Raw genomic sequence first — 17,200 nt, forward strand, 5'->3', positions numbered from 1 at the left:
GGGATAGGGAGGGTGGGAGGGAGACGCAAGAGGGAGGGGATATGGGGATATATGTATACATACAGCTGATTCACTTTATTATACAGTAGAAACTAACACAACATTGTAAAGCAATTATACTCCAATAACGATGTTAAAAAAAAAAAAAAAGAATGGGTCCTCCATGAAATTTACGATGAGAACTAAAACCAACATAATTTCCAGTCCCTGTGCTAATTCTGGGACTGGCCATACTCTTCTGACCCTATAATAAACAATACTGAGAACAAGCAAAGATAACTGAGCTACTTGCTCCAAGAAATACTTGCTCCTCAAAGGTAAGATTGTGAACCAACTAAAATAGTTATCAAAACTAACAACTTACTCATCAAATTTGCTTCAAGGCCCTCCCCTCCATTTGCCCACCAATCCAAAGCTACTATCTCATAGGTTCTGCCCAAGTCCAGTCAATTACCTATCTTGCAAGACTCACCTTAAAATCACTCAGCCGGTGTCCTAAAACTCTATATATATCCTCTCTTAGACTCACTCCTTCTGAGAACTACGGGTAAGGTGTTCTCCCTTACTTCAGCAGGTCCAATAAACTTAGCTTTGCTTGATCAACGGGATTTCAGGAAATCAACAGTGGTATTCAAGACAAGGGGATGCAACAAATACTACAGGTAAAAAAAACCCTCATTTTATACCTGCAGAAATCAAGAGATTTCCCTGAGATCATCCAATAATTAGTGGTAACGTGTCAGCATTAAAATGCAGGTTTCTTGAACTCTCAAACCAGGGAGCTCATTCCAAATGACTGACAACCATGAAATATTCCTGAAAGAACCAGACTGCACAAGCCAGAGCTTCAGAGTTCCTTTTATAAATGTACAGATTCCTAAACTGTGCCTAGGTATTCTGCTCCCTCCTGTTCTTTTATCATCAGAAATGAAAGGGCCACCATCTGTCCCACGGCATAACCCACCTGTAAGTATTTTCTGACTATCTGGTGAGACTAGTTCCTCAATCTCTTTTGACAAAGTGTCTGGACATTTCATGACCCTCCCTTTGCGGCACAATAAGATGGAAAGAACCTGGATCCCCAAATGGAGTGGGACCATCTTACCAGCCTAGCCTACTTAAACTGTTAGCTGAGGGGTAATAAGATATTCGTGTACCATACTGAGGCCATTTTTTAGTCTCTTTGGGGAATGAGGGAGGCTTTACTCTAAATACTATAATCTTGAAGTTAGAAGAGAAACTGATGGATCATTTTCTAAAAACAGCCAATTCATCTACCTCTTCTGTTCTTAGTCTAGGGTTCAAATCAACAGGACCCGCAGTTGAGAATAAACCACATATGTGACCCAAGAACATCACCAGGGAAGAACCTTCATTCTTTGTGCTAAAGGATAAAGCTGTCTTTTATCAGCTTGAAGGTCATATTCATCCCCTCTGTTCCAAACTGACAAGAAAAATAAAAATAACTATAGCTCAAATTACCTTCATAAGCAACCAAAACTGTAGGCAGAATGCCTGGCTGGGCTTTCACAGTGGCAATTCTCACCAAATGTACCATCAAAGGAGAACACATCTTGTTACTGAGGCTGTTGCCCCAGAATCAGACCCCTGCCCCTCCCTCAAATAGAAACCAGTTAGTCTTAATCTAAGCTTCAGGAGTAAGCTGCAAAGAAAAAAAAAAAAAGAACTGGTTAGAACCAAATAGGCCCAAGATGACGGAATATTTGACTTCTAGTAGATCTCCTCACTGTTGTGGCCTCTCCGGTTGCGGAGCACAGGCTCCAGACGCGCAGGCTCAGCGGCCATGGCTCACGGGCCCAGCCGCTCCGCGGCACGTGGGACCCTCCCGGACCGGGGCACGAACCCGCGTCCCCTGCATCGGCAGATGGACTCTCAACCAACTGCGCCACCTGGGAAGCCCGACTTCTAGTAGATCTTGAGCCTCATTATACGTTCTTTGTAATACATTAGCAGGTTATGACACACCCACCAGCACCATGACAGTTGATGATTGCCATGACAACTGGAAAAGCCCACATAAGGACTGAAAAGGAGAGCTGCATCGGTTCCAGGTCCAAACCACACTCTGATTCTCGAATAACTCATGAGTGTTCTTCCCACTCTTTCTAATTCCCTCCCTCCTTTTACCTTGACCCTCCTATATATTTGGTGTCTCTCCCTCAAATTGGGTTGAGAAGTGGATTTGAGAACTAGGTTCCCTCTTCTCCATCCTTTGGCCATCGAATAAAGCTTGTGCTGTTCCAGGGTGGGAGGGAGGCTCAAGACGGAGGGAATATGGGGATATATGTATACATATAGCTGATTCACTTTGTGATACAGCAGAAACTAACACAACATTGTAAAGCAATTATACTCTAATAAGGATGTGAAAAAAAATAAAATAAAAACATCTTTATAGTAAAGAAAAAGAAAAAGAAAAGCTTGTGCTGTTCCAGTCTCAGCATCAGTTTTGTTCCTGGCTGTGCAAATCCAATAGGAGAAAGAACCTTCCTGGCAGAGACAGGGGGTCTCCACCCTGGTTAGGACACCAGCCCGGGTCCAGTCCACCAATTCAGTAACTATCTTATCAAGACAATTCTGTTTTCCAACTGAGGTGCCTAAGTAAGGCAATCTTTGAGGGCATTCCCAGCACTGAGTCTGTGATTTCTAAACAAGTCTAAAACACTTCATTAGAATGAAAACTGAATGATATCTAGAAAATATAAGGAACATTCTTTTAAAATGGAAAATGTTTGGGCTCCCCTGGTGGCGCAGTGGTTGAGAGTCCGCCTGCCGATGCAGGGGACGCGGGTTCGTGCCCCGGTCCGGGAAGATCCCACGTGCCGCGGAGCGGCTGGGCCCGTGAGCCATGGCCGCTGAGCCTGCGCGTCTGGAGCCTGTGCTCCGCAACCGGAGAGGCCACAACAGTGAGAGGCCCACGTACCGCAAAAAAAAAAGGAAAATGTTTGCTCTTGATGGAAAATACACAAGTATTCTTGATAGAATACCATACACACACATGCACACACCCCCAACCTTAATCCCAGTCACAGCCCAAAATAGCTACAAACATTCACAAAGTGTCTCCCAAAATTATTATTTTGTTCTGGACACCTGAGTATTCTATCAGTAGAAAGAAGAGGACCCAGTGAATGAAATCTTCCAACTCTGAGTTTCCATGAAAACTTGAGTTTGAAGGAACTAGGTCAAACTGACCTTCTTTGTTCAAACCAGTATAAACCTGATGTAATCACTGAAACAAACACAAAGAGGGAGCACAAATGTAAACGCTCTCAAAAGGAAGTGTTCAAATGTTCTAGACATCCAACAACTCAAAATGAGAACAGCTTGCCTCTTGAAATCCCCTAAAGAGACCAACTAGCCCCCTCCCAAACTCCACTACCAAAATACTCTCTAACCACCCTGAAGTTAAAAGGTGGTAAATACAGAGTTCAAGTGAACAAAAACAAGTGAGAAAAATTTAAGACAAATGTAAAAGAGAAACTTTGAGAACTAATCCAGGATCTGAATTTCTCATTGGTTGCCAAATTACTGCCACCGTTCAAACCTAAGTGTGTCCTGAGCACAGTGGTCCTGGGGAGAGACCCCTGTCCTCACAGAACTGACTGACCATCTACTGGGGGAGACAGGTGAGGCACACTCAGGCTACTTACAGACCAAGAAGAAGCCAGTATTCAGTGCTGGGACCCGGTGAGGGGCACAGAGGAGGGGTCACTGCAATCAGGGTGGTCAAGGAAGGTCTCTCTCTTGAGATGACTGCTGAGCTGAGACCCAGAAGAGAAGAAGGCAGCCAAGCAAACAGCTAGGGAAAGAAAGTCCTAGGTTTGTGAAGGACAGCCTGGCTGTGTCAGAGTCAGAAGGCACCCCTGTAGGTAGAGTGTGGGACGTGACTGGCGGTAGGGCTGTGACTCTGACCAGCCCAGCCCGGGTCTGCAAAAACACACGGGCACTTCTGGCTTCTCTAATGAACACAGCCTCCCACTCAAATCATCTGATGGCAGATTCCCTAAAACTCAGAAAGGGGGATGCGTGGGGAACCAAAAAAAAAAGGAAAGTATCCATTGAGTGTCACTAGATTATCCTCTGTTCAGAAAAGAAAACTAGACTCAGAGAAGCTAAGTGGCTTGCACAGAGTGACATAGCTCTTCCGTAAATGAACTAGGACTCAAACTAGGAGTGTCTGACTGGTGCGTCAGTTTCTTTCATCTGGCTTTTTAACATAACAAAAGCATTTGGCAGAGGTTATAATGATACACTACTAAGATTCCCATGGACTGTTTTTTCCTCTATGATACTGACTAAGGCTCAAATGACCTACTGATATACTCAGAAAGTTTTCCCTTGCACAATTCCTGCCAATTAATTTATCTTCTTTATAAACTGATGTTAATTAACATTTCAAAATGATCACTAAATGACCTTCTAAATACATAATTCATAACAGTCAAAACTTCGAAGCTCAGATGTCCAACAGGCTTAGGACTGATGGTAATATAGAAATATGACAAAATGCTGCGTAGCAATTCTAAGTGATAGGCATGTGGACTCCTCGTACAGGGAAACATAATAGCTACTAATGTGAACTTAATTTCATATTAAACAGAAAAAGCAGAGCACAACATGGTATGTACAAACTGGTTACAACTTTGTGACAAAGTACATATACTTAACAAGGATGAGAAATACATTTTTATTAAGGTCATTTTCATTTAAAGTTGCTTGAGCTCACATAATAAATTTACAAGGGCACCTTTCCAAAAGAAAACAATGTTAAAGAAAGAAATATTTTAAAAGGTGGACTTTCTTAATATCTATCTAGAACAAGCACTCATATTCTCTTCACCATTTGGAATTTTAAAAGTACAAATAGCATTAGATTAGATAGTTTTCTGATTTTAAATACCTGAGGTTCGTATGACTGAGCATTTCAATATTGACCCAATGGAAAAGGACAGTGCAAAGATGATGCCTATAACCAAATATTAGTATAAACATTGAACACCATCAAAAATTTTTCTGCAGTGACTGTAAACCTAGAGTTGTAAAACAAACCCCAAGCACTCATAACACATGCCAGAAGACTCATCCAAAGCCTCATTTTCTCCTATCCTGATGTCTAATATATTAAAATGCTGTATCAATCATTTACTCCTTCTGGAAATATTAACAAAGTTTCACCAAATGCAATAATTGATGGACCTGTAAAATGTTGCCTGCATTGTCTTGTGGGTCTGAAAACTCTTCAGTTCAGTTTTTCAAGATCGTCAACACAGTATTGGGCTCCATTGTTCTCACTGTATCCCGAAATGTGCTTCATCTCCTTGTATTTAAGAATTTAACTCGTTTTATATTTGTTACCCATCACTTAGCAAACAGTGGTCTGAAGGACAGCCTGGCTGCGTTATGTATATAAATGGAATGAATTCAGAAAATTATTTAACCCTATTTCAAAATGGATGGGAGAAACATAAGAGATGCTATACAGAAAAATAAATTTTTTTAAGCATACTTCAAATTGAATTTCCTAGATCCTCTACCTCATCCTTGTAAGTTGGCCTCTCCATTGGCATTTGTCTATTTTTTTATAGTATTCCCTGAATCAAAAGGACATAAATAAAAATAAAGGATGGGAATTTACTAAATGCCACCGAATTGTACACTTTAAAATGGTTAATTTTATACTACGTGAATTTTACCTGAATAACTAAAAAAAGGATAAAGTCAACAATATATGTCTCTATTACGATGAACATATAATACAGGTGTGATAAAGAGAGAATATAGGAAGTCTAAGCAAGGAAATTCTGAGATTGCCCAACCAAAGTACTGTAACAATAAAAAACAATGTATTTATGATTTAAGCTGAGATTTGCTTTAAAAGAACGTGGAAGGGGTGGGGAATGGGTAAGGGTCTAACTGAACAAGATTGGCTAAGGATTGATAATTGTTGAAGCTGGATGATTGGTACAGGGAGTTCATTATATCATTCCCTTCACTTTTGTGTATGTTCAAAATGCCCAGAGTAAGCCGTTTAGTGGGGGTTTTTTTAAGACTATTTTTTAAATTAATTAATTAATTAATTTGGCTGCTTTGGGTTATTACTTGCAGCACGCGGGCTCTTCGTTGCGCCGCACAGGCTTCTCTCTAGTTGTGGCACGCAGGCTCCAGAGTGTACAGGCTCAGTAGTTACAGCACATGGGCTGTTTCTCCACAGCATGTGGGATATTAGTTCCCTGACCAGGGATCGAACCCACGTCCCCTGCATTGGAAGATGGATTCTTTTTTTTTTTTTTAATTTATTTATTTTTGGCTGCGTTGGGTCTTCATTGCTGCGTGTGGGCTTTCTCTAGTTGCAGTGAGCAGGGGCTGCTCTTCGTTGCAGTGCGCAGGCTTCTCATTGTGGTGGCTTCTCTTGTTGCAGAGCACGGGCTCTAGGCATGTGGGCTTCAGTAGTTGCAGCACATGGGCTCAGTAGTTGTGGCTTGCGGGCTCTAGAGAGTAGACTCAGTAGTGGCACATGGGCTTCGTTGCTCCGCAGCATGTGGGATATTCCCGGACCAGGGTTCAAACCTGTGTCCACTGCACTGGCAGGTGGATTCTTAACCACTGCGCCACCAGGGAAGTCCCGGAAGGTAGATTCTTAACCACTGGACCACCAGGGAAGTCCCAGCTATTTAGTTTTGTTTTGCTTTGCTTTTGTTATATCTTTACAATAGATCTAATCCTGGAACTTGAAACACATGTATAGAACTGGGTATATAAGAAGCTTAAAGTGAATCAGAAAAGCAGCAAAATTATCATCTTACTTTACTGTCATGAGAACATCTGGCTTCTAATATTGTCCACTGTTAACTTCTTTTTTTAATGAACAAGGAAGCTTTAGCACTTCCTCAACAACTTATTTCAACTGACTTCATAAACAGCACATTTTACAAAGGATAAAAATTTGTAAGATCAGTACATACCAGGAGTATCATAGGCCGTTTCCAAGTTGTTAATCCTATGATTCCAGAGAGTATCACCTACAAGGATAAACAGGATCATAAATCTAGAAAAGGGACCCATTCCAATAAACTAATCCCCAGTCTCTGAAGTATATATTTTTTAAAAATACTGAAATTTCAAAGGCTTCTAACTCAAACATTTAATATTCCTGTTGATTACATGAGCCCTGGTATATGGTTTTAGACTATCTTTCTTGTCCAAGTTCCGGAAACTTTTTCACTGACTGCGTATGTTTTTTCTTAAGGTCAGTTAAGAACATACAAACAGAAACTAGCCTATCCTCTGAGTTAAGGAATCAGTATTTCCTATCCAGGTTTCCTGCCCCCAGTAGCACCTAATCTGTCACCAGAGTCAGCCGCATAAAAAGAATGTCTGGCTGCAACCCTCCCTTCATTTGGTAGGTACCCATCCTTCATGGGACAAGTCAATTCCTCAAAATGGTAAACAAGGCCTTCCAGGATCTTCCCCTGCCTACTTCTCAAGCATGGTTTCCATGTTGACCCACTCCTGACCCACCCTCCTTCCAGGCATACTTGTCCTTCCTCAGACTGGCCAGGCTCTAGACATTCCAGGACTTTGTGCTTCTCTTTGTCACAGAGTCCTCTCTTCTCAACTCCCCTCCTAGCTGCCTGAGAACTCCTATGCATTCTGCAAGGCCCCAACACACAGTCATCACCTCTGATAAGCCATATTAATCTTAACACCCCACACTCCTGTAAGCCCTCTACATATAACTTTTTCCCCAAAAAAAACTCATTGCATTTTTGTCTTGCCCACTGACTGTGAATGCCTGTCCTGTCTCTCTGAATCCCCAGCTCCTAGCAAAGTGCTTATCACATGATTGGCAATTAGTAAATGTTCCTGAACCTTTATTCCTCAAAGGCGGAGGGACTACAGTGAGAAATATCTCATGTTGCAAAATGACACGTCAATAAACAATAACCTAAAATCCTCAGTAAAGAAGAACCAGCATTTTGCCAAAACGTAATCTGGAAGACAACATCAGCCTTTTGAATAACACAGTTCACTAAGCAGTTAGGAAAGGATAAGCAAAGTAATTATTCAGCCCAGGGTCACTCTGATGACCTTTGTGTACGTAATAAAGTGCATCTACTGAAAGCAGTTATGAGGATTTTCTTTCAAGTGCACTTTTCACCAAAATCACTCAAATGCACCATTTCACAATAACTATTTATTTAACTACAAATCAGTAAGGATTACAGTGCTACTTGAAACCCAAAGCTCACAGGCCTACCTGCGATACTCTCTCTTCTCCATTTATTGACTGAGGGTAATCATTTCACAACAAACCAGTAGAGGACAAGTCTACCCATTTATATCAAAGACCAAAAAACATATATGGGGCTTCCCTGGTGGCGCAGTGGTTGAGAGTCCTCCTGCCAATGCAGGGGACATGGGTTCGTGCCCCGGTCCGGGAAGATCCCATATGCCGCAGAGCGGCTGGGCCCGTGAGCCATGGCTGTTGAGCCTGCGCGTCCGGAGACTGTGCTCCGCAACGGGAGAGGCCACAGCAGTGAGAGGCCCGCGTACCGCCAAAAAAAAAAAAAAAACACACACACACAAAAAACATATATGGGCAGACAGGAGACAATTTCTTTGTATCGTGTCTATGTTTAAACATACTATCAGCTGCCTGCTCACTGGGCACTATATCCTTTCATCTTCTTAAATTCAGTAGGATATTTCCTTCCTCTAAACGATTTCTTCCTGGAAACACACTTGGTGGGGCTTGTCTAGAGGGTATGGGTGACATCTACTTACAAATTGGAACTTGGAATCCATGACATCTTGGGGTCCAGGTTCCTTACTTGGCTTTGAATTATATACACACATGCACAGGGGTATGATATTTACAACAACAAAAAAAGAATCATAAAAGATACTCTTCCTCCTCTTCTTTTTCTCTCTCAACAAATACTTCACTGGAAATCACTTCATGTTTACTGAACTAGCTCTCATTCATTTCCATTTAATGGTTACATAATATTCCTTTGTACAACCACTACCTAATGTATTCAATCATTTCCATATTCATGGGTATTCACTCTTTTTCCAGTTTTTTGCCCCCAAACAATGTTGCAGTAAACATCATGGCCATATAACCTCACAAACAAGTGCTTTTTATTTCTGCTGAATAAAGTCCCAGGAGTAGCGTTGCTAAGTTGAAAGGGGCATGTGTATAATAAGTACATAAATAAATAAAATGTTTTTAATAGATCATGACATATACAATTATCATTTCAAATGAAGGGTCTCTAGGACAAAAGAACTAAGCTTTCTTTCTTTTTAAACTCAAAAATTTTATTTATTTATTTATTTATTTTTTATTTTTATTTATTTATTTATCTTTGGCTGCGCCGGGTCTTAGTTGCGGCATGCAGGATCTTCGTTGCCACATGCGGGATCTTTAGTTGCAGCATGCGGAATCTTTAGTTCTGGAATGCATTATCTTTAGTTGTGGCATGCGGAATCTTTAGTTGTGGCATGCGGGATCTAGTTCCCTGAGCAAGGATCAAAGCAGGGCCCTCTGCATTGGGAGCACAGAGTCTTTTTCTTTAAAGATTTTTTCGATGTGGAACATTTTTAAAGTCTTTATTGAATTTGTTACCATATTGCTTCTGCTTTATGTTTTGGTTTTTGGGCCCCGAGGCATGTGGGATCTTAGCTCCCGACCAGGGATCGAACCCGCACCCCCTGCATTGGAAGGAGAAGTCTTAATCACTGGACCGCCAGAGAAGTCCCCTAAGCTAGATAGTCTTCTTCCTCCCTCCTTCCCTCCCTCCCTCCCTCCCTTTCTCTTTAGAGAGGACTTTGCATATATGAGCAAACTAAATTTAAAACATAATTGTTGGGACTTCCCTGATGGTGCAGTGGTTAAGAATCCGCCTGCCAAAGCAGGAGACAAGGGTTCGAGCCCTGGTCTGGGAAGATCCCACATGCTGCGGAGCAGCTAAGCCCATGTGCCACAACTACTGAGCCTGCACTCTAGAGCCCGTGAGCCACAACTACTGAGCCCGCGTGCCACAACTACTGAAGCCCATGCACCTAGAGCCCGTGCTCCGCAACAAGAGAAGCCACCGCAATGCGAAGCCCACGCACCGCAAAGAAGAGTAGCCTCCGCTCGCTGCAACTAGAGAAAGCCTGCGCACAGCAACGAAGACCCAACACAGCCAAAAATAAATAAATAAAAAATGAGATAAATTTTAAAAAAAGAAATATCAACAATCTCAAAATATATGTGACAAAGAAACTTAAGACCTCAGTAGGAAGAAATATAAAGCTTATTGATCAATATTAAAGACCCAAGTAAATCAAGACATATACCATATTCATGGGTTGGAAGACAAAATACTTAAAGATATCATTTCCATTTGAATTGTTTTGTAGACTCAGCACACACAAATGTTAAATTTCAACAGGATTTTTGTAAACCACCCTTCTTTATAGGATGCTTCAAGAAACTACATTCTAGTTGTAGGTGGGAGTTGTAGTTACATCCACCTCAGTCCTGAGCCCTGCCCTCCCATTCTTCAAGATTAAGTAAGCCCAACACACTTGGGGAACCCCGTGAGTGGTGAGATAAGAGAAGGGGAAGCAGAGGAAGTAGGAAGCGTCTGGAATGTGGAATAAAAGTGCTGCAGCTGGGGATGAATCGTTTAAGAGCTCAAGACTGAAGGGAATGGAGGTTCACATTTCGGGGAGGGGTGTGCAATTCATGACTGGGGAGAGAGGATGGGGAAGTGAAAGAGGAAGAGGCAGAGTATTCAATGCCTCCGCTTCCATCAATGGCAGCAGCACCTGGAGCTCCATCAGAAGGGACTCAAGATCCCTTAACACTGGCCTTCCATTACCCCATAATGCTATTCCTTGTTCAATTGTGTTCTACACTCACTTGCAATCTCATGAGGGCTTGGATCTCTGAATATTCACTCAAGTACCACTAAAGGCTGCTAGAGGCACTCAATTAGTTATGGCAAGAGTCAACGAACAACTGAATGGATGATGAATAAATAAATGAATGAAGGTCAAAAACAGGAGATGAACTTGCTCAAAGATGACTATGTAAGCCTAAACATATTTTTCACTCCCGTGCTTCTTGAAAGAGTATATCAACAGCAAAAAGCAACTCCATCAGCATTCTTTCCACCCAGTGCAAGATGCAACTTGCTCGGAATAAACAGGCGAGAACCTATTTTCTAACACCAAATTATCTCTATATCACTATAATGAGATTTACTACAATTTTGGTTTCACTCACTTGTGACCCATTCTTTGTAGCTCATGGGGAAAAGCAGAGGCCTTTCTTTTTTTCTGATATTGCAAAGAAGGATTCTACGATACTCCAGGCAAGAATCACTGTTACCCACCATATGTGGTGAATGTGCCTTAACTTTCCAGCTTAAAAATCAAATCATTAAAGTCAAAAGCATGTAATTCTACTACCTTATTTTTCTGTGTTAATCCATTAACATACCTTAGGGCAAAAATGTTCTGAATTGTTTGTCAAAAGTTGCCATATCTAAACATAGAGTTAAAAAGAGCCATGTTATAGGTGTCCCACTTCTTAATAACCTATCTTGCCCTATAGCTTTTACACTGGATATATTTTTTAAATGTATGTGTGCATGTATCCTTCTTTATCTGCCCAGGGTAACTCAGTAAAAGATCTGACAAAGTGGACAACTGGGTATTTCTCATGTACGCTTGTTGGTTACCACAATGTCCCACCAAAAAACAAACAAACAAACAAAAAAAACTAGACTGTTCACCTTATCTTAATTAAATATTGCCTTGATGTTTAAAAAACATTGATAGAAGTTCTAGTATGTGCCAGGCCTGGGGATAGGACTCAGCAACGAAGCATTTTCCTAAATGTTCTCTAATCACACTCTCACAAAATCAATTCTGAGGCAAGAATCATCCCACCCATTTTACAGATGAGTAACTGAGGTTGAGAGGCTCAATGACCTGCTCAAGAACTTATCATCATGGATGGACCTAGAGACTGTCATACAGAGTGAAGTAAGTCAGAAAGAGAAAAGCAAATATCATACATTAACGCATATATGTGAAATCTGAAAAAATGGGTACAGACGATCTTATTTACAAAGCAGAAATAGAGACACAGACATAGAGAAGAACAAACATATGGATACCAAGGGGGAAAGGGGGTGGGGTGGGAGGAATTGGGAGATTGGGATTGACATATATACACTACTATGTATAAAATAGATAACTAATGAGAACCTACTGTATAGCACAGGGAACTCTACTCAGTGCTCTGTGGGGGCCTAAATGGGAAGGAAATCCAAAAAGGAGGGGATATATGTATACGTATAGCTGATTCACTTTGCTGTACAGTATAAACTAACACAATATTGTAAAGCAATTATACTCCAATTAGAAAAAGAACTTATCATGTGACTCTGCTGTTGTGTAAAATAAAGGACCAAAGAAAATTAAATTCATCTCAAAAGTTATACTTAAAAATACTCCTTCAATATTAAAGTAGTATTTGATGATTATGATAGAAAAAAAATGTACTTACTGTTGTTTAACTGGTAGAGACTAGAATTTTTGTGTTAGTTTCCACTCTGGTCCATTCATTCTTTTTTTTTACATTCTGTCATTGTAAATTTTTTTTAATAGGTTTACCTTAAGGTTCACCAATGTCTGTCTCTTTATAAGGAACTGGAATCTTGCCAAAGAATCACAGACTCAAGGGAGGGGGGACCATGAGTTCAGGTCAGTGACTTCAACAGAGAGACATGAATGTATGTAGATGATAAAGGCTATTAGGGCTCCCAGAGAAAAACAAAAAACATTAACTAATTCTCTACCACTTGCCTGAAATATCTCCCAAGGATCATATACGTCATCAGAGTCAGGAATTTTGTTTTTTGAGGGAGACACGAACCAATGCAACTCTCTCTACTCTTCCATTAATCTAAAACAGTGCGGTAGGCTGGTCTCCCGTAGTCCCAGCGGAATCTAACTACTATTAGCTAACTATGCCTCCAAATCAGGAGCCAGGATAGCGTGGCCTGAACACGGACATGGAGATCCTCCCTCTGCCCTCACCCGGGTCAAACTTCAGCATGTTTTTAAAGTGTCTACTCGGGAATAATAATAGATTGAGTCATTAACCAAGGACACCAGCAAGAAAATAAATGATCACAGAGTGCTCAAAAACAATGAGCACATTAAAAACACTCCCTTCAAGTTGTTGAAAGTAAGTATGTAAAGTATGGGAAAAGAGTCTTTATAGGACTTGTTAATTCTCAAACATGTATTACAATAGATAAAATACACCTTCAAGGTTCAGACAAGTGAAGGAAGACTCCAAATCTTGGGCTCAAGGTGAGAATAACACTTACAGCGGTATATATGGAAAAATATTCTTGAACTATAGTGTGTTTAACAAAATAGTCCTTTCAAATGAATACATTTGTCCCTTATGAGCAAAATTTTTACTGCAGCCAAAAGATTTGCTGACTTAGTTGATACAGCAGACTCAGGCATATAATGGTCATTCAAAGCTTGAAATATGAGGATATCCTTCTACTGTGTTCCTACGTGGGTTTGAAGTAACCTTAGACTTAAGCTGGCACTGCCACTCAACTACCTACTTTCATATGCCAGTCAAACTTCTGAGCGATAAATAAAACATGGTATAGCAACACAATGGGATCTCATTTGTCCATAAACAGGAATGAAGTAGTGATACATGTCACAACATGGATGTGCCTTGAAAATGTTATGCCAAGTGAAAGAAGCCAGTCACAAAGGACCATTTGTTGTATGATCCCATTTATATGAAATGGCCAGAATAACAAATCCATAGAGACATAAAGTAAATTGATCAGCGGTTGCTTAGGGATAATGGAGTAAGGAAGAAATGGGGTATGACTGTTAATGGGTACAGGGTTTCTTTTGGGGGGTGATGAAAATTTTCTAAAATTGATTGTGGAGATGGTTGCAAAACTGTGAATTTAATAAAAATCAATGAACTGCACACTTTAAATGGGTGATATAAGTAGATTTAAATGGAATGTGAATTATATCTCAATAAAGCTGTTATTTAAAAAAAAATTCTGCAGTCCTCAAGTCATAATTCTTAAGTTTTTCTCATAAAAACTTTAGTTTAGCTGTCTTTAAATTAGTTACAACGTGCTATCAAGCCCCTTCCTGTTAACTATTAAGCCCCTTTCTTTTAGAAATACATTCTGAAATATTTAATGCTGAAACTACAATACTGGAGATTTGCCTTAAAATAATCCAGTGGGTGTTACCAAGGGGGAGTGGGTGTGAGTATATAGTGACCATGTAAATGTTGATAACTACTGAAGCTGGGTGACGGGTCAATGGGGGTTCTTTCTATATGTGTTGAGATTTAAAATTTTCAAAATAAAATTTTAAAGGTAGAGTGGGGTTCTTAAGACTTCCTGGTCACTTCTCTGCTGTCTCTCTAGTCCACTTACATTTTTCTTTTTAAAAACATACATGTATTGAAATATTTACAGGTGTAATGATGTGATGTCTGAGATTTGTTTCAAAATAACGTGGGAAGTGAATCTGACAAATGGACTAGAGGGCACGCTGAAGCTAATTTCTACCCTGCTTAGAACACCCATCCTTCTGGAGTTATCAGAACACATAGAGGGAATTCCCTGGTGGTGCAGTGGTTAGGACTCTGCGCTTTCACTGCCAAGAGCCTGGGGAACTAAGATCCCACAAGCTGCCCGGTGCAGCCCAAAAAAAAGAACACATAGAGCCGGCAGCAGAGCCAGAAAGAGGTACAGGAGATAAAACAACTGTTAGAGCTGGGTGAGGGGTATATGAAGATTCATTGTACAGTGTCTGAATAAATTTAAAATTTTCCATAAAGCAGAGTTTAAAAAAAACCATCTCTCTCACATACATAAACTCAAAAGGTATGCTACTGCTGAGACTTTTTTCCTGCAACACCAGGAGAGTCATGGGGCTTGACGCCATTCTCAAATCCTGTTCAGTTGCTCTGGACATGTACTATCTGTCGGTTCTGTTGTCACTTTGCAAATTCTGAGGACAACCTCAGAAACAGGCCACAACAAATAAGAATAACAAACAGTTGCAAGTTTGTGTATAGAGTTGGGGGCACAGTGTGGGAAAAGGACCCTGTGGAAGAGACTTAGTTCCAAATCACTCATTCTTTCCCAGCTCTGGTTTACTGGGTCCCACAGACAAGGATGTGCCCAGCCAGCAGGCCCAAGCTAGCAGCCTTTATCTTCTGGTTGATTCCTCTTTTTTTTTTTCTTTTTTAATAGTTCATCAAATCTAACTATGGCTTGACTGACATCTAAAGTGTATTTACCTCTGAAATAATTCACAATAGTACACTGATTTAGGGGTTTAATTTTAGGAGAGAAAAAAATAGTTTTCAATAATCCTAAACTAGCTATCTTTGAGAAGACAAGAGATTATGATTTTACAAAGAGCAAATCCCTAAAAATGTATGCAAGAGTCACTTCTGCCCCATGGTATTTAGAGAAATAAAATGCAGCCACCATTTGGCTGAATTTAGTCTGACAAGCGGACTAAGGAGCATAACGGATCTAATCCCTACCCTGTTGGGAATACTCCTCTTTCTGAAGTTTTAAAGGACTCCCAGAGGCCAGTGGGAGAGCCCAAGGGTAGGGCCAGGAGGGTGGGATTCCTTTTACACGATGCACAGATTGTGAATTCCACCCACCACAGTAAGATCATCCAGCATTAAAGTATTTCAAAAAGAACAAACTGGCATCAGTTTAAGTATAAAATGCCAGGCAAGGCTCTAGGTACCTAATGTTCTTACAGTTCTTTCAAACAATTACTTTGGGTTCAATTAGTTCTCCCTATATTCTTAAAATTTGGTCTTGAATCTGGGTTTGTGTGGACCTGCAAGGCCAATTTTCAGCCATTCAAAATATACATTCATTACAGATCTTAGTAAAAACTATAGGCATTGCCAGGCTTTTAGATTTAGTTTAGAGAAAGGCCGTTTACTTTAAATATTCATCTTCCACAATCATTCCACGAAAACCTATTTCCAGGTCTCTCAATCCTCAGCAAACCTCAAGACGCAGGATGCCTTGGAAGCTGTGAAATCGTTAGGAGGCAGGGACGAGCAGCCACCAGTTTCCATAAACGCTCGAGGGCAGCAGCCTTTTGCCCCAGAACAGCCTTCCTGTCCGAGGAGGCAGGGCCGGTAGGGCCTGTAACGGAGCGGGGCAGACATCTCCGGCTAGTTGGGACTTCGGCAAGCTCATCCACGATGGGTTCGGGTTCTGGAGAATTAAATTCTGCCCATCAGTCTGCGTGGCTCCAGGAACCTAGTGCGGGCTTAGGGCCCTCCTTTAATGACCAAGTACGTGGGTGCGTTCACACACCCTGTTATTACCTCCTGAACTCGTCCCCAGATACAGTGGAGCTAGCCTACACCAGACACTTAACATTTACTTGTGCCTTAGTCCGGAATAAAAACAAGTGACGTGCGCCAACCTGTCACTTCATCCATCCCACAAATACTCCTACTATGTGCCAGGCACTGTTGATACATCAGTGAACAAAACAGATCAAGATCCTTGCCCTCCCCGTGCGGACGTTGTCAGCAAGTAAATACTCAATAGCTGAAAGAAGTTTATTCATTTTCTTCCCGCTTTTTTGTCACCCACCCCCATCCTTCCAATCTCCCAAAGAGCCGGAAATCGGGTTTATTCTATTAGTTTGACAGGAACAACAAAACCCTTTAGCCTACAAGGAATAGACACTGTCCAGGTGCAACCCAATTCACCCCAGAATTCCTCTCTCTTACCCCTTTATTTTTCCCCAGCCTCAACGCCTCCAAAAACTTCAACTGGCCTGAAGGGCTGTGCTCCCGAAGGATCAATCACGGGGCAGTGGAGGCGAACGGCCTGAGCCCCCCTGCTCCCCGGGTGGGCCCTGCCGAAGTGAGCGGGGCACGCGCGGCACTCACCGAAGAGCCGGCCCAGAACGGGCACGAGTTCTTCACCTGCGGGGAGCTGCTCAGCGACAGCGCCCCGAAGCTGAGTGCCACCATACAGCAGCCCAGGATCAGCTGCAGCAGACCGAGCGACAACAGCGGGCGAGCGGGCAGCAGCGCCGATCCCGGGGC

General features: G+C 41.5%; 1 protein-coding gene across 4 annotated transcripts in view; it reads right to left on the bottom strand.

Annotated features, from left to right (window-relative positions):
• ENTREP1 (endosomal transmembrane epsin interactor 1) overlaps positions 1-17,194 on the bottom strand; it is a 60,548-nt gene extending 43,354 nt beyond the window's left edge. For 3 of the 4 annotated variants that reach the window (XM_027105728.1, XM_027105726.1, XM_027105727.1), the window contains exons 1-2: positions 17,042-17,194; positions 6,987-7,043 (exon numbers count right to left, since the gene is read on the bottom strand). In XM_027105728.1, coding sequence (XP_026961529.1) covers positions 6,987-7,043; positions 17,042-17,125 — 141 coding nt within the window. In that variant the 5' untranslated portion in view covers positions 17,126-17,194. The remainder of the gene's footprint in view (positions 1-6,986; positions 7,044-17,041) is intronic. The other variant, XM_027105724.1, reaches the window with a different exon arrangement.
• Positions 17,195-17,200: the final 6 nt, after the last annotated feature.

This window comes from Aethalodelphis obliquidens, unplaced genomic scaffold (genome assembly GCF_003676395.1).
Source record: "Aethalodelphis obliquidens isolate GAN/ISIS:26980383/991018 unplaced genomic scaffold, ASM367639v1 scaffold7, whole genome shotgun sequence".
NCBI classification, from domain to species: Eukaryota; Metazoa; Chordata; class Mammalia; order Artiodactyla; family Delphinidae; genus Aethalodelphis; species Aethalodelphis obliquidens.